Genomic DNA, 22,228 nt, shown 5'->3' on the forward strand with positions numbered 1-22,228 from the left:
GATTATAGTTGACAGCTTTTCAATTCTGACATTTTTTTTATATATAAAATCCATGCAGGAAATCTTTTAGCAGCCTAGAATACCAAATGTTCATTTAAGTTAGTGCATTTATTGTTTTTATTAGCAAAGAGCAGCAAAGCATAATAAAAATCAAGCATTCCACACCTTACAGTCACCCCTTACGCTCATACATCAATGGATAGGAGTGGTGTGCTCTCGCCTGCTTGTGCCCTCCACACATTTCACAAAAGGCAAAATTCAAAAATGCACAGTTTACCTTAAAAAAGTAGAAACATATTCAATTTTATGAATATAAACTTTGTGGTAAAGTATGTACAATCCTCTTGTATAGTTAAGGAAGCATTGGAAGGGACAGACATCTCCAGTAAATTTCGACTGGGCATATTCACTTAGCATTACCCAATTAAACATAATCGATTGTTACATTTATGTAAATCAAGAGGCTTCCAGGGTGACAGATCTTTCATGCAGTTATGCATAATAGAGAAACAAATATATAGTTACATATATATGTACATATTCAAAGTCCAGCTTACCACATATACACATGTTATCAGAAGTGGGCAGATTACAAACTTTCTCAATTGAAAAATGAGAATCCAATATAAGATCTTGATCATTGACACCTATAAAAGATATAGCACCTTTTCAGACATATTACCCCTGGCACATTAATGTGATGGTTTTGTAAAGCAAAAGTCTTGACTTTAAGTGAGGTAGCAAAAGCGTTAGGAAGTAAGCAGAACAGGAACATCACATAGTTACTGTTGAATAAATAAGTGTTTGTATGGTGGCGTCGTGTAAAAGCATTGGCTTTGTTGCCTTTACCGATGATGCTAGAATTAATGCAAAGCTCTATAAAGAATATTTAGCATCATGTGAAGCAGAAGGTTGATATATTCTAAAATGTTCAATAGACAACATTCATTTTTCATTTAGCAAATGTGACCAACCCCTCTACGTTGGCTGTATGTGCTAGTGAGGCAAAACTGACCTAGTACTGTAACAGAAATAAGAATGTAGCCTAGATTATGGAGGAAGAAAACTGAAACACAGCTAGAAGTATGAGAGCTGCACTTATTTAGTGATCTTCACATAGCACAAAATAGTTCTGGAACTGGTCTGCTACAAACAACCAGAACAGAAAAAGCATATGCCTGGTTAAACCAGACATGAAGACATTCCCCCATGTTGATTCATGTATCTGCTGCTGGAGTGTCCTGTTCATTTACACTGAAGACTGGTCCCAGACCTAAGGAACAAGAGAAATTGAGGTTGTATTATTAGAGTGATGATAAAACGCCTGACTGGTACCATATACACAAGCAGGTCATGCACATGGAATAAAAGTGGTACTGGACAAAGATGTGTATGAAGAGAATGTCCAGCGCAGGTAGATCAGACAAAATCTTTATTATATCTTGCTTCAGCACATGGAAAACATACAAAGAGACACGTTTCGGCCCAAATGTCGGGCCTTAGTCATACCATACAGGTATGACTAAGGTCAGACGTTTGGGCCGAAATGCGTCACCTTGTATGTTTTCCATGTGCTGAAGCAAGATATAATAAAGAATTCGTCTGATCTACCTGCACTGGACATTCTCTTCATTCATAGTCCTGTGCTGTAGGTGTTGCCCACGCCAGTCCAGGCGCTACGGGCTTGAAAGTGAGCTGGACATCCACTTGTTTGCTGGACAAAGATGTGTATGGAAGCCTCCTGACCATTCCCCAGAAATCACCTCTGGAAACCTATTTCTCACTGGAACAAACACAAGTGCATGGCTAAGAGCAAATTGAAATTGTATGCACGAGCCATCAATTTTAATGTCCTGGAGAACTCCCATAAGGAAAGGTTTCCACACAGGATTATTATTATTATTTTTTTTTTTTTTTGCAAAACTGTCACTGCTGTTTTTGAGCCAAAGCCAGAAGTGTATTCAAAAGGGATGGGAAATATAAAGGGAGGACTTATACATGTTTTTCATGCTGGATCCACTTTTGCACTTTTGACTTTGGCTCAAAAACTGCAGTGGCAGTTTGCGAAAAAACCTGTGTGGAAATCTAGTCTAAATGACTGAGCATGGGATGTACTTGGACATTCCAACATGACAATGATCCAAAACACAAGGCCAAGTCGACCTGTCATTGGCTACAGCAAAATAAAGGGAAGGTTCTGGAGTGGTCATCTTAGTCTCCAGACCTCAATATCATTGAGCCACTCTAGGGAGACCTCAATTTAGGGGAACTGGAGGCTTTTTGCCAGGAAGAATGGGCAGCTTTACCATCTGAGAAGATTAAGAGCCTCATCCACAACTACCACAAAAGACTTCAAGCTGTCATTGATGTTAAAGGGGGCAATACACAGTATTAAGAACTGGGGTATGTAAACTTTTGATCAGGGTCATTTGGGTAGTTTGTGTTGTGATTATGATTTAAAAAGAGTAAACACAGTTGTTTGACAATCAATGGCTTCAGTCAACCACTAACCATTAGTGAAAGAAAAGTTTTGTGTTATCATTCATATTCTCTGAACAATGGTTAAGAAATCATACATTCTGAGAGGGTATGTAAACTTATGAGCACAACTGTACATAGAGTCCTGACTTATTTAAGAATTGCCAGATATTTATTCTCTTAAATATACCCATGAGATAGATATCTGCCATTCTTAATGATTTAATATAAGAAAATCAATGTCCTTTTTTCCATCTGTGCATATTATATTACTGTTTGAACAACAGAACTATATGGGGGAATTTACGTTTGACTCAAGCTAGCATAAGAAAGTTGCAAATTATTAGTAGTTGTCTAGTGTTGAGCTTTGATAAATTCCTATGTGTTTTATTTTACCTTATTGACTTGAGAAAGGGGAGTTCTCACGCCCCCGGCAGGTACACGACTTCTACTGCTATCCTCAAATAATCTTCCAGGTGACCTTTCTCTTCTGGTGCTTAATAACCTTCCAGGAGACTTTTCTCTTTCCAGCGGTCGTCCAGGAGACTTGTCTCTGCGCATCTCTGTCCTTCCTTCACGATACCGGTGTGGTGTGCTGGGTTCACGCACCAGACCTTGAACTTCTCCTGGTACTGGACTGGCTGCTATTCTCTTTGTTATATGGTCATTGTATGAAGGAGGGCCTCTCTTGTTAGGACTGCCACACAAAATATAAAGCTGTAAATACATCTCAATGACATTTTATAACGTGAGCACACAAAAGTGCAAATACAGTATATACTCTCTATGTTATAAGCAAATGAAACCCACCTCCGTGTAGTGGATGGGGCACGATGGAGATCGCTTGACTTGTCTTTCACCAGATTACCCTTGCAACAGATTACTCGGAGCTTATCCTGGTAAACTGATGCCAGATAAATGGCTCCAGAAGAGATGGCTGGTCCCAAATAACGTGGATTTGGAATATCCAAATGGGCCCTGGCTGGAGCGCTGCAATAGTAAATCGAGTTCATAACAACAATATGTATATTATTATTTATTTATTTTTTAGGGCATGTTTGATCAATAGTAGAATGCAGACCCCAGTTAGGTGGTAGACAAAAATAAAGGAGGTGCAGCAGCATGAAGGGCTTAGTAGGCTCGACTCAAGAGCGTTTCTGTGGTGACTGAGTAATGTCTACATTAACCCCTTCCTGACCCCCCCCCCCCCCCCCCCCAAATTTTAATTTGGGACTTCTGTTTTCTTCCTCCTCACTTTCTAAGACCCATAATTTTTTTTATTATTCCACAGACAAAGTATTAGGGCTTATTTTTTGTGGGACAAGTTGTACTTTATTTCTTTTATTATTTAATGTATTACTAAGCCAGAAAAAAAATTATATGCAGGGCAAAATAAAAAATAAAAAATGGATGAAATTGCGCAATTTTGTGGGGCAATACTTTTTTCATGCTAACTTTATTCTATGGGTAAGTACAATTCCAATGATACCAAACTTGTATAATTTATGTTTTGTTTTATGGTTAAATTTAATCATTTATTAGTTCTGACAATTACACACGCAGTGATACCAAATATGTTTATATATTTTACATTGTTTTATTAAGATAGTGGAAAAGGTGGTTGGGGGTGTGATTAAAATTTGTATTGGGGGGGGGGGGGGGTTTGGCCTATTATAAACCATCAGTCAATGGTTTACGGGATTGAAAGTTTATATGCCGCGATCGTTATTACTCTCGGCATTTAACCATTATATGCCGCGATCGCTATTAATCTCGGCATTTAACCATTAAAATCACCATCAGAGTTATCTACAAAGTCTGTCTTTACTGGCAGAAGTGAGCTATTGATCGCAGCAGGCAACTGCCAGTTACAGCCTGGAACTGACTCCTGAGCCCACGCTGAATGCTGTCACCGGTCCCATAACATACGTGTATACATGTACGTCATGGGTCGGGAATGGGTTAATTGACACAGAGGAAAGCCAAGGTGTAGTAAATGGAAAGAAAGATTAACTTGGCTGCTACATTCAGAGAAGATTGAAGAGAAGGGAAGATTAATTAGTAAAGAGTTACTTACAGTAATCAAGACAAAGATTAATCAGAGTAAAAATACACATTATTATACAAAAAATTATTATTGAAGTAATATACTAGCAGTATAAAGAAAGAGACTTACCCAAGGGCAGCACGTCCCTGAATCTCAATAACTTCCAAGGAGTTAAAATGAGTCACAAACAAGTAAGGTTCTCGGTATGCTGAAAGAAAGCAAAACAGAAAGGCCAATGCTTTAAAGAGAACCTCTCATCGTTTTTACGCTGCCTGAACCACTCATCATCAGGGTGGCCCCTAGTGGCTTCTTCGCTCCCTGCTGGCCTTGACTCATAGATCTCTTCATATATCCAACCAGAAAAAGATCTACAAAAGCTGGTGGTGCTGGGAGGAACTGTCCAGATTAGGAGCAAATCCCCATAGCAAACCTCTCCTGCTCTGGACAGTTCCTGAGACAGACAGAGGTGTCAGCAGAGAGCACTGTGGTCAGACAGAAAAGAACAACTCAACTTCAGCAGATGAAAAGTACTGGTAGGATTAAGATTTTTTAATAGAAGTAATTTACAAATCTGTTTAACTTTTTGGAGCCAGTTGATATGAAAAAAAATTGTTTTTCACCGGAATACCCCTTTAAGGCGGACCATTACCTCTGACATATACTCCCTGATTATCCTCTAATGACATACAGAAAGCAGATTTATAAAGGAACGACTTGTCCAAAGTTACTTTCAATCCCCTGAGAGAGAAGGTATGTGGTTAGAAAGAAAACCACTAGGTACATTTAGATGTAGATTTACAAATAGTGACGATATCCTTCTGTCTGCTGAAAATTATATGTTCGTCAGAGCCAGAGGGGCTGCCTCTCGGATACAGAATCATTCAAAACGAATCGGAGGGGATTCGAAGCATGTGCTTATTTACCCCGCTGGGTCTGAACGAGCGGCTTGTGTTTAGCAGTTTTTTTTATAAGAAGAATAACAAAAATGGTCCTTTTGACCATTTTCTTATATATTGAGACATAATTTGTATACCACTGTGGCTTATTTAGACCATGTAAAAAAAAAAAAGAGTCCGATCATCAAAAGTAATGTTTTCTATTTCTCAGTGACAGTTTTGATTCTGGTGAGCTGATTTTGTATGAATCTGAAATTTCAGTAAGTTTTGCTTATAGACCCTACCACCTATCCAACATTGTCTGCAGATCTCAGCAGCAAATACAGCTAACAGATCTATCATCTGTAAAATGTAAAGGCTCTTGGAGAGATGTGTTATGTGCATTGTATCAGAAATTATTATTGGTGCAATGATTTTCATCTTTACAAGCCTACAAAAAAGGCTGTGAACATAACAACAAACCTACCAAAAGCAAGGGGCAGCCGGCTCCATTTAAGGTCATCCGTTCGACTCCGTCTACCATACGAGTCCACAAATACACCAAACTCTATAGGAGAAAATAGACACTGTTTATTCTAATCTAGTATCCCAACTACATGGTACATCTATAAGAAAAAACATATCTAAAGCAGGTTGTTACCATGGAAACAGAGTAAGTACTCCTCCCTCTGTCCTGTCGTGTTCACCTGCATTATAGCGATTGGGAAACTATTGGATGAAGAGGCAAACACAGCAGAGGCCAAAGAATGGTCGTTTTTATCCAGGAATTCTAGAAGAAAAAAAAGATAGTATGTTATTCTTCATAGACGTTAGTATGTTATATTGTATATATTATTAAATGAGTTATCCAGTAATAGAAAAACAGAGCTACTTTCTTCCAAAAAGAGCACCACACCTGTTATTGGGTTGTATGTGGTATGACAACTTGGCTCCGGTCACTTCATTGGAACAGAACCACAAACAACCTGAGGAAATGTGTGGTGCTGTTTTTTTTTTTTTTTAAAGAAATCAGCTCTGTTTTTCAAATGTTAGATAACCCCTTTCATCTGAATAGCACATGAGGCAGCTGTTAAACTGGTCTTGACATTTTGACATAAACCTTTATAAACTTTCCAGGTTTAAACTTGCCCTTTTAAACTTGTCCCTTAAAGGGAACCAATCATCGGATTTTACCCTATATAACACTTGGCAAAGCATTATATAGGGTAAAATCTTTATCCTCACCATCCCCGGGGGACGATCCTGCCTGTGAAGATGGTGAGGATATGAACTTATAAACTAGTCCCCACAGCGGCCGTAAGTAGTCCTTGGGCGGGGAGCGCCTCTCACCTGTGTGTCTTCGGCCAGCAGCGATGCCCCCTCGGCTTGATAGACTGGCTGCGTCATCGCTCTGCTCACTGAACAGACTGAGCAGAGCGATGACGCGACCCGTCAATCAAGCTGAGGGGGCGTCGCTGGTGGCCGAAGACACAGGACTAGGTGAGAGGAGTTCCCCGCCCAGGGGACTACTTACGGCCGCTATGGGGACTAGTTTATAAGTTCATATCCTCACCATCTCCGCAGGCAGGATCGTCCCCCAGGGATGGTAAGGATAAAGATTTTACCCTATATAATGCTTTGCCAAGCGTTATATAGGGTAAAATCCGATGATTGGTTCCCTTTAAATGACTATGGCCCATTTAACATTATAACGACAGCCTTTTTGAATATCTTCTTTATCTTAGACACCTAATTTAACTCTCACTGGAAACGTGGCCCCATGACACACATCACCCAACCATAATTCAGGTTTTGGTTAAACGGAACCAATTATCAGTATCACCCGCATTAACCTGTAGTACAAGCTTGTAGTTTGCATTTCTGATCACAGCTAAGTTTAATTGCAACTCTGTTCCAAAAATGCCTATTTGGGAAATAGTGGTTTCAGATAAAACTGTCAGCTATACTAAGCTGACATATGGCACTGTTATTTCTTTTTAGGTTCTTGTATACAATGGAATACTGTAGCTATGCTGGCATGTTTGCTTGTGTTTAAGAGAATGATTGTCTCATTTATAACAGTCTCAGGACTTTATAAGAGTCTAGGTTTATTTTCTCAAGTAGAATTAAAAAAGGGAATCTGTCATCAGTATCGTCGTAGTTGACACTGAAGACAATGAAACTTATTGGTCCCTGTCACGATCACACCCTATCGGTCCAGCTAAGACGCTAGAGAGAGCGTGATGGTGCAAGGGTTAAGGCCACCAGACCTCTGGGTATCCACTACTAGTCCCAGCAAATCACCAAATTAACCCTTTGATAAACGTGTTTCACCAGAGCTTCCTTCAGAAAGGTGAGCTCCTATATTTAGAGAGCAAAGACCAGAGCTGATTAATTAACCCCTTAAGGACTCAGGGTTTTTCCGTTTTTGCACTTTCGTTTTTTTCTCCTTACCTTTTAAAAATCATAACCCTTTCAATTTTCCACCTAAAAATCCATATTACTACTTTGCAGTGACATCAGTCATTTTACCCCAAAATTCACGACGAAACGGAAAAAAAAATCATCGTGCGACAAAATCGAAGAAAAAACGCCATTTTGTCAATTTTGGGGGCTTCCGTTTCTACGCAGTGCATATTTCGGTAAAAATGACACCTTATCATTATTCTGTAGGTCCATACGGTTAAAATGATACCCTACTTATATAGGTTTGATTTTGTCGTACTTCTGGAAAAAATCATAACTACATGCAGGAAAATGTATACGTTTAAAAATGTCCTCTTCTGACCCCTATAACTTTTTTATTTTTCCACGTACAGGGCGGTATGAGGGCTCATTCTTTGCGCCGTGATCTGAAGTTTTTATTGGTATTTTTGTTTTGATCGGAGTTTCTGATCACTTTTTATTAATTTTTTAATGGTATAAAAAGTGACTAAAATACGTTTTTTTTGGAATTTTTTTGCGCGTACGCCATTGACTGTGCGGTTAAATTAACAATATATTTTTATAGTTCGGACATTTACGCACGCGGCAATACCACATGTTTATTTTTATTTACACTGTTTTATTTTTTTTTATGGGAAAAGGGGGGTGATTCAAACTTTTATTAGGGAAGGGGTTAAATGACCTTTATTAACACTTTTTTTTTGCAGTGTTATAGGTCCCATAGGGACCTATAACACTGCACACAATGATCTCCTATGCTGATCACTGGCGTGTATTAACACGCCTGTGATCAGCGTTATCGGGGCTTGACTGCTCCTGCCTGGATCTCAGGCACGGAGCAGTCATTCGTCGATCAGACACCGCGGAGACAGGTAAGGGCCCTCCCGGTGTCCTGCAAGCTGTTCGGGACGCCGCGATTTCACCTCGGCGGTCCCGAACAGCCCGACTGACTAGCCGGGATACTTTCACCTTCGCTTTAGAAGCGGCGGTCAGCTTTGACCGCCGCTTCTAAAGGGTTAATACCGCACATTGCCGAGATCGGCGATGTGTGGTATTAGCCGCGGGTCCCAGCCGTTGATGAGCGCCGGGACCGACGCGATGTGATGCGCCGGCTCCCGCTTCATATCGCGGGAGCCGGCGCAGGACGTAAATATACGTCCTGCATCGTTAAAGGGTTAAACATTTAATCTGATAAAAAGTATCACAGTGCTATGCATAAAAATAAACAAATGACATACAGTTACAAAAATATGAAAGAGTTTAGCAAGGCAAGTTCAGAAAACAAAAGATGAAGTTCTTACAGCATGATGATATAGCAGTCCATGAGAGTGAGGTTCCAGCTGTTCTTAGGATGGTCTTGTCAGCTTATGGCACAGCCTTGAACAACCGTTGAGTCCAGCATTTTAAATCTTATCTCTGCTTCTTTGGAGGGAAACTCCATTACCCCCCTACCCTCTGATCCCACCAGGTGGGGCATCTCTCTTCCTGACCCCTTATCTGTTTGATTATATGATGGGACCAGAATGTACGACTTCAAAGGAGATCCAAACAGCCAGACCCCCAATAAAATGCAATACACAAAAACAAAGGATACACCGTCTGAATGACCCCTCACCCATGTCTTGGATAATACATTACACACATATTATAATACACATGTAGGATTCAATAATCAGGCCTTGGGCCTGACACCTCCCCCTTAAGATGGGGACAGAGAGATCTGGCCTCTCCAGGCTGATAGATCTGTCTCCATTAACCGTCTATTTCTTTTCTTGAGACCACAGGCCCTGCATTCCCAGGAAAGATGGCACTGGAGGGGCCTATTTCCTCATTTAGCGTGAGATTGGACATGAACTGTGTGCCCTGATCAGTGAGCATTTCTCTGGGGAACCCCACCCTGCAGAATATAGTGATCAGTGCATCTGCCACTTTATCTGCCCAGACAGAGGATAAGGCAACAACTTCAGGGTACCTAGTTGCATAATCCACCACAGTGAGAATAAATTGTTTCCCTGTGCTGCTGGGTATAGCTAGAGGCCCCACAATATCCACTGCCACTCGTTCAAAGGGTACAGATATGACTGGTAGGGGCACTAGGGGAACACGAGTAACATCCCCAGACGTACCCACCCTCTGGCAGACATGACATGATCTACAGTAACTTGCAACAGCAGTACCCATACCAGGCCAGTAGAAATTGTGTGCCAACCTGGACTTTGTCTTGGCCACTCCCAAATGTCCTGCCAGGGGGGTCTCATGGGCCAACCTCGGCAGCTCTTTCCTGTACTGCCTAGGAACCACTAGCTGCCTCTCTCTCTCTCCTGGGGCACTAGCATGCCTTTGGATAGGGACTCCCAGTACAAGATATCATTTTCCCAATATACCCGATGCCCATCTGTATCAACACCTGTATGTTCAGCACGTTGTCTCAGCCCTTCAAGGGAAGGGTCACTGCGCAGAGCTTCCCGGAAATGCTAATTTCCCTCCTCCATCTCGTGGCATCAGGGAGCACATTTCCCCCAGGTGAACTAGCATCTCCACCTCCCTCCGCTGTGGCTTGCAAGTCACACAGCTTGCCCCTTGCATCACCATCCTCTCTTCTTTTTAAAGCTGCAGCCCTGGCACGCTGCTGATGCGTTACCACTGCCACCATTGGTATGCCTCCCTGGGGTTTACCTTCCTCCCACTCAGTTCCAGACATAACAATGTTACAGGCATCATACACAGGGCTATCACTCCTTCCCTCCTCCTCCTTAGGCTCACAGGATTGGGACATATCACTCACTGCTGGTCCCTCATCCTTAAATGTCACCAGGGGCACACCAACCCCTCCCCCTAGCCAATCTCCACTAGGGTTTGGCATTGGCAATTCATTGTCACCACATTTTACAATACACCCCATTTCACTTTTGGAAAACATTATGGTTCAGTCACAGGTAAACATTTATCAATCCCCTGCACTCCCTCCCAGTTATCACATTTCGCAGTGTCTCCCAAAGTCTCGCACAGTACCTCAGAATGAACAGGGCTCTCTCCTAGCCCATCCAGTGTGCAGGTAGTGTCCTCTGGAGCATAATGACAGAGCATCCGACCCAAATCATTCCCCAGCAGAACATTAACAGGGATGTCCTCAGAGACCCCCACCTCCCACAAACCTTTGCCTGTACCCCAATCCAGGTACACACGGGCCATGGGCACAGCAGGCCACACACCTCCAATTCCTTTTAAAGCCATGGTTCTTCCAGGGATGATGTCCTCTGTATCCACCACTTCAGGCCGCACCAAGGTAAATGAGGCTCCAGAATCTCGCAAACCCACTGTCCCCGGTCACCCACAGTTACACTCTGCAGGTTATCCGCTCTTTTCTCCACCGCTCCGGACATCAGAAGAACGGCTGTGTGTCCTCCAGCTACTGGTGGAGAATTCTTTTTGTTGGGGCAAGTGGCACTCAGGGGCCCAATATTGTTGCATCTGCAAGATCGGCGGGTGTCCCCCTGACCCAATGTAGCTCCTGTTGCTTTTGGTGCTGATGGGAAGAATTTTCCGTCTGGCTTGGTGCTGCTGGTGGTGCTCTGTGGGTGTGTGGCTCCTCTCCACGCTTTGCTGTTGGTGCCCGGTTGTTGGCAAAGTCATCTCCAAGTTCTGCTGCTTTCGTTGCTGTCTTGGGCTTGCGGTCCACAATATCCACTCTCTGGCTTCAAAGCTCCGTGTTTGGAGAAACCGATCCAGGACCATCAAGTCCTCCAGGGCCTCATAGGTAGTGACTTGTAGGCCCCCCAGTCCATTGCCTGAATGCAGTCCTTAGCTGACCTGCATGTTGAGTGCAGCTTTCTGTGGCACTTTGTTGTAAAGTCCGAAACTTTTTCCGATAAGCCTCTGGAGTCAGATTAAAACTTTTTAGCAGGGCAGATTTTATTGCCTCATAGTCCTGGTCACTCTCAGAGGAAAGAGAAGCAAACACATCCAGAGCTTTCCCTCGCAACCGTGGGGTTAGATATCGTCCCCACTGTTCCTTGGGTAGATGGAACTGCCGGCAAACCTTTTCAAATCCCCTCAGCAACACTTCCAGATCACCATCTTTCTCCAACATGGGGAAATGTTCCAAGCGGGGTTTGTGGTCTCCTTGATCCTGCACATCACTCCGTGCGGATGAAGCATCCCCTCTCAGCCTCAGAACCTCCAGTTCATGCCTCCGCTGGGCCTCTCTCTCTGCCGCCTCTGTCTCTGCGGCTCGTGCCTGGGCCTCTCTCTCTGCGGCTCGTATCTGTGCCTCTCTCTGCAGCCTGTGCCTCTCTCCCTGCAGTTTGGTACTGGAGAAGCAGTTGGAGTTTCACATTGGCATCCACATTCCCAAGGTGTTGTAAGGCAGTCCCCATACAAGAGTCCAAGGCCTCATGTGGAGTACTGTCCTGATGGGGAGTAATGTTGTATTCCCCAGGAGATATCAGTCCTTGGATGGCAGTTCCAGCTGTAGGACTTTGTCTCATGTCACTCAGCTCTTCTGCACGGGCATCATACTCCACAAGATCAGCAATAAGTTGTTCCTTGTTCTTTCCTGCAGTAAGAATGTCCTTTTCTTGGCACATTAGCTCCAGTGCAGGCTTGGACTGCTTGCGATACGCCTCCATATTTCCGAGATGGGACAGAGAAAGTAAAACAGGAGATGGGGAGGACAGAACGATCTTGCACTCTTTTTGTATTTCTTTTAAACCAGCACTGAGCTCTGTCTTTGGAATTTACACACAAGAATATGTATGCAATTTCTTTTAGTGCTAAGATTTCCTTACAGGTAAAATCCAGCAAGCACTAAAAATCTCTAAATATATCCCGACGCTGCCACCAGTTGTCACGATCACACCCTATCGGTCCAGCTAAGACGCTAGAGAGAGCGTGATGGTGCAAGGGTTAAGGCCACCAGACCTCTGGGTATCCACTACTAGTCCCAGCAAGTCACCAAAATAACCCTTTGATAAAAGTGTTTCACCAGAGATTCTTCAGAAAGGTGAGCTCCTATATTTAGAGATCAAAGACCAGAGCTGATTAATTAAACATTTAATCTGATAAAAAGTATCACAGTGCTATGCATAAAAATAAACAAATGACATACAGTTACAAAAATATGAAAGAGTTTAGCAAGGCAAGTTCAGAAAACAAAAGATGAAGTTCTTACAGCATGATGATATAGCAGTCCATGAGAGTGAGGTTCCAGCTGTTCTTAGGATGGTCTTGTCAGCTTATGGCACAGCCTTGAACAACCGTTGAGTCCAGCATTTTAAATCTTATCTCTGCTTCTTTGGAGGGAAACTCCATTACCCCCCTACCCTCTGATCCCACCAGGTGGGGCATCTCTCTTCCTGACCCCTTATCTGTTTGATTATATGATGGGACCAGAATGTACAACTTCAAAGGAGATCCAAACAGCCAGACCCCCAATAAAATGCAATACACAAAAACAAAGGATACACCGTCTGAATGACCCCTCACCCATGTCTTGGATAATACATTACACACAGATACAATTATAATACACATGTAGGATTCAATAATCAGGCCTTGGGCCTGACAGTCCCCTCTCCGTGCCTCCTTTCCACTGCAATCACTGGGGACACTCCCACTATTTCCCAACTAGGCATTCTTGAAACAGAGTAGCATTAAAATGTATATTTTTACAGTAGGGATACCTTACTGCTCACTTGGATCAAAAATGCTTGAAAAGCAAATAGTGCTAGAGAGGAATTATGTGTGTTACCCTTACTACACCAATCTCCTTTTGTAGTAGGGGGTCTAGCGGGTTCCACTGGATTGAAAAACTGTTTGGAACACTTTTCACTACCCAACCCTTTTTGTCCTGGGAGGGATAAGCTGCTGCCAGACCATAGACAACATATGAACATGGCATACGTTCATGTGTATGTATAGATTGTTAGAGGTAACTTTCAGCTGACATTTATTGAAAATGTATGGGCACTTTTAGCAAGCAATTCTCGACTGTATTACTGTGGGGGTAATACAGTCGAGAATTGCTTGCTAAAAGTGCCCATACATTTTCAATAAATGTCAGCTGAAAGTTACCTCTAACAATCTATACATACACATGAACGTATGCCATGTTCATATGTTGTCTATGGTCTGGCAGCAGCTTATCCCTCCCAGGACAAAAAAGGTTGGGTAGTGAAAATGCAACACGCGCAAACTGTCGGTGGAGAGTTGGAAAGTCGCCATAAACCTTAAGGGTAGGGACACACACAGAGCATTCACAGCCTATTTTACTCTGCGGATGCATTGCCCGAAGCCACGGGGCTACTGTGTGTCTGCTCGTGTCTGCCGACAGGAATTCCACTGCTCCGAGCGGACACACAGAGCTACATGGTGCAAGAAGCTTGCTCTGCCGTCGCTCTTTGACTGCGAGCAGCACATCGGCAATGTCAAGTACGCTGCGGATGCGCTCTGTGTGACTCTACCCTAAATAGTCTTTCAAACCTTACGGCAGCAGCAGGTTTGGCCAACTTTTGCCTAAGGTGTATGAACACCTTGAAGATCTCTTAATTCACTTTCATCAGTTATTGTGGTCTCCATGTAATTTCTCACCCTCCAGAGTGTATTGCTTCATCTCTATCTCATAGAATTTGTTGGTTCCAATAATAATGCTGTATCCAGTAAAATAGATGCAACTGCAGGGCTCCGACGTCTCAATTTCCTAAATAAAGATATCGTTATAAATTTAAAGGCGAGAATTGTTAAACACAATTTGAGAAGGGAACATGATAAAATGGTCACATACCTTTCGAATACAAAATTTGCTGAGACTTTCATTATATCGCAATATCACAACTTTATTTAACATGGCTGCACAAATGCACAATCCATTCTCAATCTAGAAAAGTATGAAAAATATTTGAAGAGATTAATCACAATTATAATACTTTTATATTATTAATACTCAGTGTTCCATTTATTACATTTAGCAAAGGCTCCATTATTACTGGGCTAATTGAAAACTAATATACATGTATAAACAGATGGCGCACAGAGCTGTGTTCACACATTCAGATTTTAATTGCATTTATTGAATACAAAGCCAAGAACAGATAATAAATGGGAGACACATATAAAGAAAAGACAGACACTTCTTATTGAAAAGCACTTCTTTGACTATGTTTTTAATCAATGCAATAAAAAAACCTATCCGTGTGAACACAGCCTTACTACACCCAATTAAATGCAGCACTTACCAGGATTTTACCACAACTGTACTTATGATTTCAGAAAAATGAAAGTTTGGTAAAGTATTTATACTCTTTTTTTCTGCAGTTATGGTTAAACTATACCGTCCCGTGTAAATATACCATAACTTGTTATAAGGTACACATGCTCAACACTCTTGCACTAGGTGTGGTAGAGCTGTATAAATGTGCAGGGCAGCACAATAAAGCCCTACAGGCTCTTTTTATGGAGTCAACAGAGTACAGTAGAATATATTCAGACAGAGGTACTGAATGTGATAGAATTTGCAAATTTTTTTTTTCTTATAGATTTTCACAAAACAGTATGGTTCCACAGATTCAATTGGTGCCATATTATGGACCCATATGAAAGCTAAAGGAACAGTAACCCCAGCATTCTTAACCACATTTTATTTTATTATCACCATACAATATATATATATCAGCACCCATAACATAGCCGTGTCTTCAACAAACCTGAATAAAGTGCATCAGTCCCACCTATTTATCACACCAATGTGGCAAAATCTAGGGCACAGATTAAAGAGTTTTTTCACGAAGAATACAAAAACAAATAGAAAGAAAAAAACCTTCCTTGTGCCGCCAATGCTGTGAAAAGCCCCGGTCCCAGATGCAGCTCACTTTTGGGATCATGGTTGGCACATTACATTGCCTCTCAGACAATGAGTGGCCACAACCGAGTCTCGCATCTGCCAATGAGTGGTAATTTAGAGCCGACCACGATCCCACAACGGTACTAATAAATCTTTAATATTGACTAAGCTGTTGTGTAATACATATAGGGGATTGATGCAGGCTTAACAAGACTCTTATGAGTTAAATGAGTTGTTGTTTACTGATTATACAGTCATGGCCGTAAATGTTGGCACCCCTGAAATTTTTCTAGAAAATGATGTATTTCTCACAGAAAAGGATTGCAGTGATACATGTTTTGCTATACACATGTTTATTCCCTTTGTGTGTATTGAAACTAAACTAAAAAAGGGAGGAAAAAAGTGAATTGGACATAATGTCACACCAAACTCCAAAAATGGGCTGGATAACATTATTGGCACCCTTAACTTAATATTTGGTTGCACACCCTTTGGAAAAAATAACTGTGATCAGTCGCTTCCTATAACAATCAATAAGCTTCTTGGACCACTCTTCCTTTGCAAACTGCCCCAGGTCTCTCTTGTTGGAAGGGCGCCTTTTCCCAACAGCAATTTTAAGATCTCTCCACAGGTGTTCAATGGAATTTACATCTGGACTCATTGCTGGCAACTTCAGAACTCTCCAGCGCTTTGTTGCCATCCATTTCTGGGTGCTTTTTGATGTATGTTTGGGGTCATTGTCCTGCTGGAAGACCCAAGATCTCGGACGCAAACCCAGCTTTCTGACACTGGGCTGTACAGTGCGACCCAAAATCCATTGGTAATCCTCAGATTTCATGATGCCTTGCACACATTCAAGGCACCCAGTGTCAGAGGCAGCAAGACAACCCCAAAACATCATTGAACCTCCACCATATTTTACTGTAGGTATGGTGTTCTTTTCTTTGTAGGCATGATTCATTGTCAATGTAGTCTTGCTTTTTTATATCTTTGTGTCAGCAGTGGGGTCCTCCTGGGTCTCCTGCCATAGCGTTTCATTTCATTTAAATGTCGATGGATAGTTTGCGCTGACACTGATGCTCCCTGAGCCTGCAGGACAGCTTGAATATCTTTGGAACTTGTTTGGGGCTGCTTATCCACCATCCTGACTATCCTGCGTTGACACCTTTCATAAATTTTTCTCTTCCATCCACGCCTAGGGAGATTAACTACAGTGCCATGGGTTGCAGACTTCTTGATAATGTGGCACCCTGTGGACAAATGCAAATCTAGATCTCTGGAGATGGACTTATAACCTTGAGATTGTTGATATTTTTGGTGCCAATAATTTTGTCCAGCCCATTTTTTAGGTTTGGTGTGACATTATGTCCAATTTGCTTTTTTTTTCTCCCTTTTTTAGTTTAGTTCCAATACAGACAAAGGGAATAAACATGTGTATAGCAAAACATGTGTTACTGCAATCCTTTTCTGTGAGAAATACTCCATTTTCTTGAAAAATTTCAGGGGTGCCAACATTTACGGCCATGACTGTATGTATGGATACAATACAATGAAGAGCCATGGTTAAGAATGCTGGAGCCACCTTTTGCCTTGACTTGGATACGACATGAGGTTGGGATCACCTCAATTGGCTGCTAACTATTGGTTTGATTATAGGATGGCTGGTGTGGTCTCTACTTTCTAGAAGGTAAATGATTAAGGTAAATGATTATGGGTTTTTACCACATGCACTAACCAAATATATGACAAGTAAGCAATCCACACTTGCCATAATTGGCTCATGTGCTTCAAATAATACAGGACCCCTCTGTGTGTGCGCACAAACAATAAGAGTAATATGTATGTAAATGGAGATCCTGTGTTTATTTTCCTTTGTTTATTTTAGAGTAGGAAAATCTTTGTCAGGGCCCCTTTAGTGGCAACACGAAGCGAAGAATACATTAACATTCATTATATCTTTAAATAGATGTTACAGGCACTGGAGAGGTGTGCATGCAGATGTGTTATTGAAAAAATAATGCATTATTGCTTCTACAGACATTGCTTTGCAAGACAGTAATACAATATAGCATATGGAGTTTGAGGAGCATATTTATTTTGAAGTTTGCAAATATTATATGAGAGAAAAAAAAGTTAAAACATTTTAAAAATTTTATTGTACCTACAGAGCGCTCATACACATACCCTTTACAAGAAAGACCCTTTAAATAAGAATATCTAATAGCAATAACCCAGTGACTGCTATTACACCCACAGAACACTACTATCAGGCAGTAAGCAGAGAGAGGAATACATTTGTTTTTTACATACATTTTGACAGGGCTGTGGAGAAGGCCTTCCGTATGTGCTATGTCGCCCACTTGCTTATTTTTATTAGGGCGTCTGACTTAAGTCCCAGTTTAGTATGGTATCAATCTTTTGCCTTAAATTGGGGAATGTGAAGGTTGCATAGCCAGGATTGCAAAATATAGAGACACATATAAAAATCTGTTTCCCTACAAATTGGTCACTTACCTTCCCAGCAGCAAATAGATGACAGCCTTTAACAGCCTCAAACACTGTGAGAGCTACCTCTGGCTGTGCTGGCAAATGTGCCTGGGCCAGGGACTGTTTCACTTTCTTTACGTCAATCAAGCACAATGCACGTTCTTCTCCTACAGAACAGCACAAGATTTATACAAAAAAGTTGCTGTATATCAATACTTATAGCATACAATTAGCAATGTGAGTGCGTGATGCCTGAATCTGTCTCAGCACTTGATCATCTTACATAACAGGGCTGTCCGCATAGCATTTATACAAAGACAATATTACAAACTTTTTATACATCCACTGATCAACATCTCTAATGCCTTCGATACTATTAAATGCAACTCAGCATACATACAGATACATCTGAAGAGAAATGTATGAATCTCTCAGCCGGTTAGGGAAGTGGAGCACAATGCTGCCCTCTTTTCAGGCTAATAACTCACGATCACAGAGGGTCTCAGTAGTAAGACCTGATGATATCATCAACTTTTGATACGTCTAATTGACAAGTCAAAAGTTGTTTTAAATGACACTAACGTTTCAAAAAAAAAAAAAAAAAAAGTAAGGGTGTATTCACACACACACCAGATCCCCTGCAGATTTTACAAGGCAAACACTTTATTGACCTGCCAATCAAAAATACATTAAAATTGCCTCGTAAATCAGCAACTGCATATCTGTGTGAATGCAATGCATCTTAAACCTAGATTTGAGGATAGACTTCTGTAAACTTTTGGCAGTAAACAGTAGAATCACAAAACATTTTTGAAAAGGACACATTCATCAGAAAGAAGAATTTTCTATGCTCAGTATTCTTGGAAAAACAATAACATTTTTCATTTTGGCAGTAATATGAAATGAGAGATTAAAAAAAGCATTTCTGGTTTGTTTTTTCCCATATAATCTATTTTATCCCAGCTCAGCTGCATCCATGCGTTTCAATACTATCACCGATCAGATACCTGCAGGAAGCTCAGACCCCTCTCCTTACCTAGCTCCATCCTCCATGTCCCTCTGTGTGTCTCCCAATGCACAAGGTGCTGCTGACGCTAGAATGTCTGCCCCAAATAAACAGGAAAGTGGGTGCATCCACACAGGGATTTGCTGCAGAGTTATACACCTGCCCTGATAATACTAAAGTGCTCTATGCTGATTCTCTAGTTTGTCCTATGTGATGCAGCCAGATATCTGCGTAGCTGACAGTTATTGAAAGTGTATGGCCAACTTGTTTACACGAAAAGAAAACTGATAAAAGTGTCTCTTTAAAAATGGTGATGTAAAACATAATTTTAGAAGTTACCTGCTATAAGTAGGAGTTTCTCTAGCTCTTTCACAATATGAACTTGAAACACAGCTCCGACACCGGGAATGTGAGTAAGAGAATTCTTTAACACATTCAGAGCATAGAGGCCTTCCTCGGCGCCAACCAGAACAATCTGCACCAAAATGCATAAGAACACAATGCATAATAAATTATGTAAATGCATAATAAATAAAGTATTCTAAAAAAAGGGGGAACTTCCAACTTGCTGCAAACACAAGGATAAACATGTATGGATATTTACTAAGATATATATGAAATATATACAGTATGGTTATCTGTTGAGATAGATATTTAGCAGGACCTCTAATTTGGTGTGTAGTATGAAAACAATAAGGTTTGTATCCATGCCTACCTGCTCTGTCAGAGGTATAGTACAGTTTATGTCCAGCCGGTCTTCCCCTTCCAGTTTCAAAAGGGAATTTCCGAGCAATTTCTGTGATAGTGAAGGAAAAAAAGACATAAATCTACAGAATTCTACAATCCAAACTGACATATATACTGTGCCTGTTTAATGCAAATAATATCATTCTGAAATGAGATTTAAAGAAAAAAAAACTTCCATGCTACTTACACATTGATATTTCACCAAAAGGGTAGGACACAGTGACAGTGACACATAAGGAGAGTGAGTAACGCAGTAGCTAGTGTAACAAGAGGTCACAAACACAACAGACTTGTGTCAAGACCATCTGTGTGATAATTACCTTTTCTACATAACATGTCACCTCCAATATACCCATCCTGATGTCATGAAAAGAGCAACATACAGTTATATACTAAACTTATACAGGGGGGGCAGCAATCAGAAGCAATCACAAATCTATTCTGTCGACATATACAGGCTGTACAGATGTGGCACCCAGGAGAAAGAATTGCGGCTGTATAGAAGATACTGAATCAGTCGCCACCATGCTAATACCAATAATATTACTTTATGGATGCTTTTATCATAATGGTTCTGCATGACAATGTGGGATCTATATAGTGTAAAGAAAAAATTGAATTGAAGGGGTTGCCCTGGATAAGAAAGGAGAGTCTGTATTGGTTTTGTCTCTCAAACACAGCAACACTCATAGTTCCATTTACTGGAATGGGGTTAAGCTGCAGTGCAGCTCATTGGCAAGTATTGATTTGTTTCTGGCGTGAAACGGACTCCTTTAAAAAGAGGATGTCACAGGATCTCAGGATATAACTTAAATTGGTCCCTGTGCCGATATGGCAAAATAGCTTTCCATGTACTTTGTTCAGGCAACTCCACAACATTGTGAGCTCGATGGCCACCATGGGTATATATTTAGCATATGCAGCAGATGACACATACCGTATATACTCGAGTATAAGCCGAGTTTTTCAGCACGATTTTTCGTGCTGAATACGCCCCCCCTCGGCTTATACTCGAGTGAACAAAAAACGCTGGCTTAGCTGTGAGGGGATGGGCCAGGCCATCCATCTATGCTGCAGGAACCGTCCAGTGGGGAGGGTTAGTCGTTCCGGGCTGTTCATCTTCACAGGGAGGCCCTCTTCTCCGCTCCGGGCCGGCCCCGAACTAGTGATGCTGCATTGACGCCACCGCACAGGGACGTTCATGCGCAGGGACGTCAAGTCCCGTTGAAGATGGGCAGCCCGGAACGACTAACCCTCCCCACCGGACGGTCCCTGCAGCATGGATGGCCAAAGATGGACGGCTCGGACCAGCTCACCATTCCTTCCCACCGAGAAAGCAACAACTGGCGAGATGAGTAGAAAACAAAAGGGGGGTCTGGATGATGATGAAGGGATTATCAGGTGGTGATGATGAAGGGGGGGGGGATAATGACGAGGGTGATGATGGCGGGGGTGATGATGGCGGGGGTGATGATGGCGGGGGTGATGATGGCGGGGGTGATGATGGCGGGGGTGATGATGGCGGGGGTGATGATGGCGGGGGTGATGATGGCGGGGGTGATGATGGCGGGGGTGATGATGGCGGGGGTGATGATGGCGGGGGTGATGATGGCGGGGGTGATGATGGCGGGGGTGATGATGACGGGGGTGATGATGACGGGGGTGATGATGACGGGGGTGATGATGGCGGGGGTGATGATGGCGGGGATCTGGATGATGACAGGGGGGATGATGACATGGGGGGGGGGAATGATGTATTTCCCACCCTAGACTTCTAGTCGAGTTAATAACTTTTCCTAGGTTTTTGGGGTGAAATTAGGGGCCTCGGCTTATATTCGGAACAGCTAATTCTCGAGTATATACGGTAGATTTCTTGTGGACACACCATACCCCTTTAATGCAGGGGGAAAAGCTATTGAGCTGTATTAGCACAGAGCTGTAAGTGAAGTAACAGGAAGCAAGGTAAATAATAACTTTTAAGTTGCCAGGATGACCCCTTTAAGCCATTTCTAGGAAAGTTAGAATTAAAAAGAAACAGCCACTATCACTGGACTAGTGGACTGTGTTTGATATTTTATAGCTCAGCCCCACTGACTTTTTCTAATGTTATACAACACCTTTTAAGTTGTTCAGTGGTTTTATAATGTGGAAATATCATTACATAACTAGGCATCTTTGATGTTCAGTAGTCTTGAAATATTAAGCCACAACCCCCTGTGGGAGCTCAAATATAGGCCATATAATTAAATGTCAACTGTTTCTAGAAATATACTGTATAAAATACAGAGTTTTATATCTGACAGAAC

At 41.9% G+C, this 22,228-nt stretch overlaps 1 protein-coding gene across 6 annotated transcripts in view; it reads right to left on the reverse strand.

Annotated features, from left to right (window-relative positions):
• Positions 1–267: 267 nt before the first annotated feature.
• CIT (citron rho-interacting serine/threonine kinase) overlaps positions 268–22,228 on the reverse strand; it is a 174,613-nt gene continuing 152,652 nt past the window's right edge. For all 6 annotated transcript variants that reach the window (XM_056529852.1, XM_056529823.1, XM_056529836.1 and 3 more), the window contains 11 exons: positions 19,891–19,971; positions 19,515–19,650; positions 18,197–18,336; positions 14,627–14,719; positions 14,434–14,542; positions 6,062–6,190; positions 5,888–5,968; positions 4,655–4,733; positions 3,289–3,468; positions 2,875–3,175; positions 268–1,273 (listed from right to left, as the gene is read on the reverse strand). In XM_056529852.1, coding sequence (XP_056385827.1) covers positions 1,250–1,273; positions 2,875–3,175; positions 3,289–3,468; positions 4,655–4,733; positions 5,888–5,968; positions 6,062–6,190; positions 14,434–14,542; positions 14,627–14,719; positions 18,197–18,336; positions 19,515–19,650; positions 19,891–19,971 — 1,353 coding nt within the window. In that variant the 3' untranslated portion in view covers positions 268–1,249. The remainder of the gene's footprint in view (positions 1,274–2,874; positions 3,176–3,288; positions 3,469–4,654; positions 4,734–5,887; positions 5,969–6,061; positions 6,191–14,433; positions 14,543–14,626; positions 14,720–18,196; positions 18,337–19,514; positions 19,651–19,890; positions 19,972–22,228) is intronic.

Source organism: Hyla sarda, chromosome 1 (assembly GCF_029499605.1).
Source record: "Hyla sarda isolate aHylSar1 chromosome 1, aHylSar1.hap1, whole genome shotgun sequence".
Classification (NCBI taxonomy): Eukaryota; Metazoa; Chordata; class Amphibia; order Anura; family Hylidae; genus Hyla; species Hyla sarda.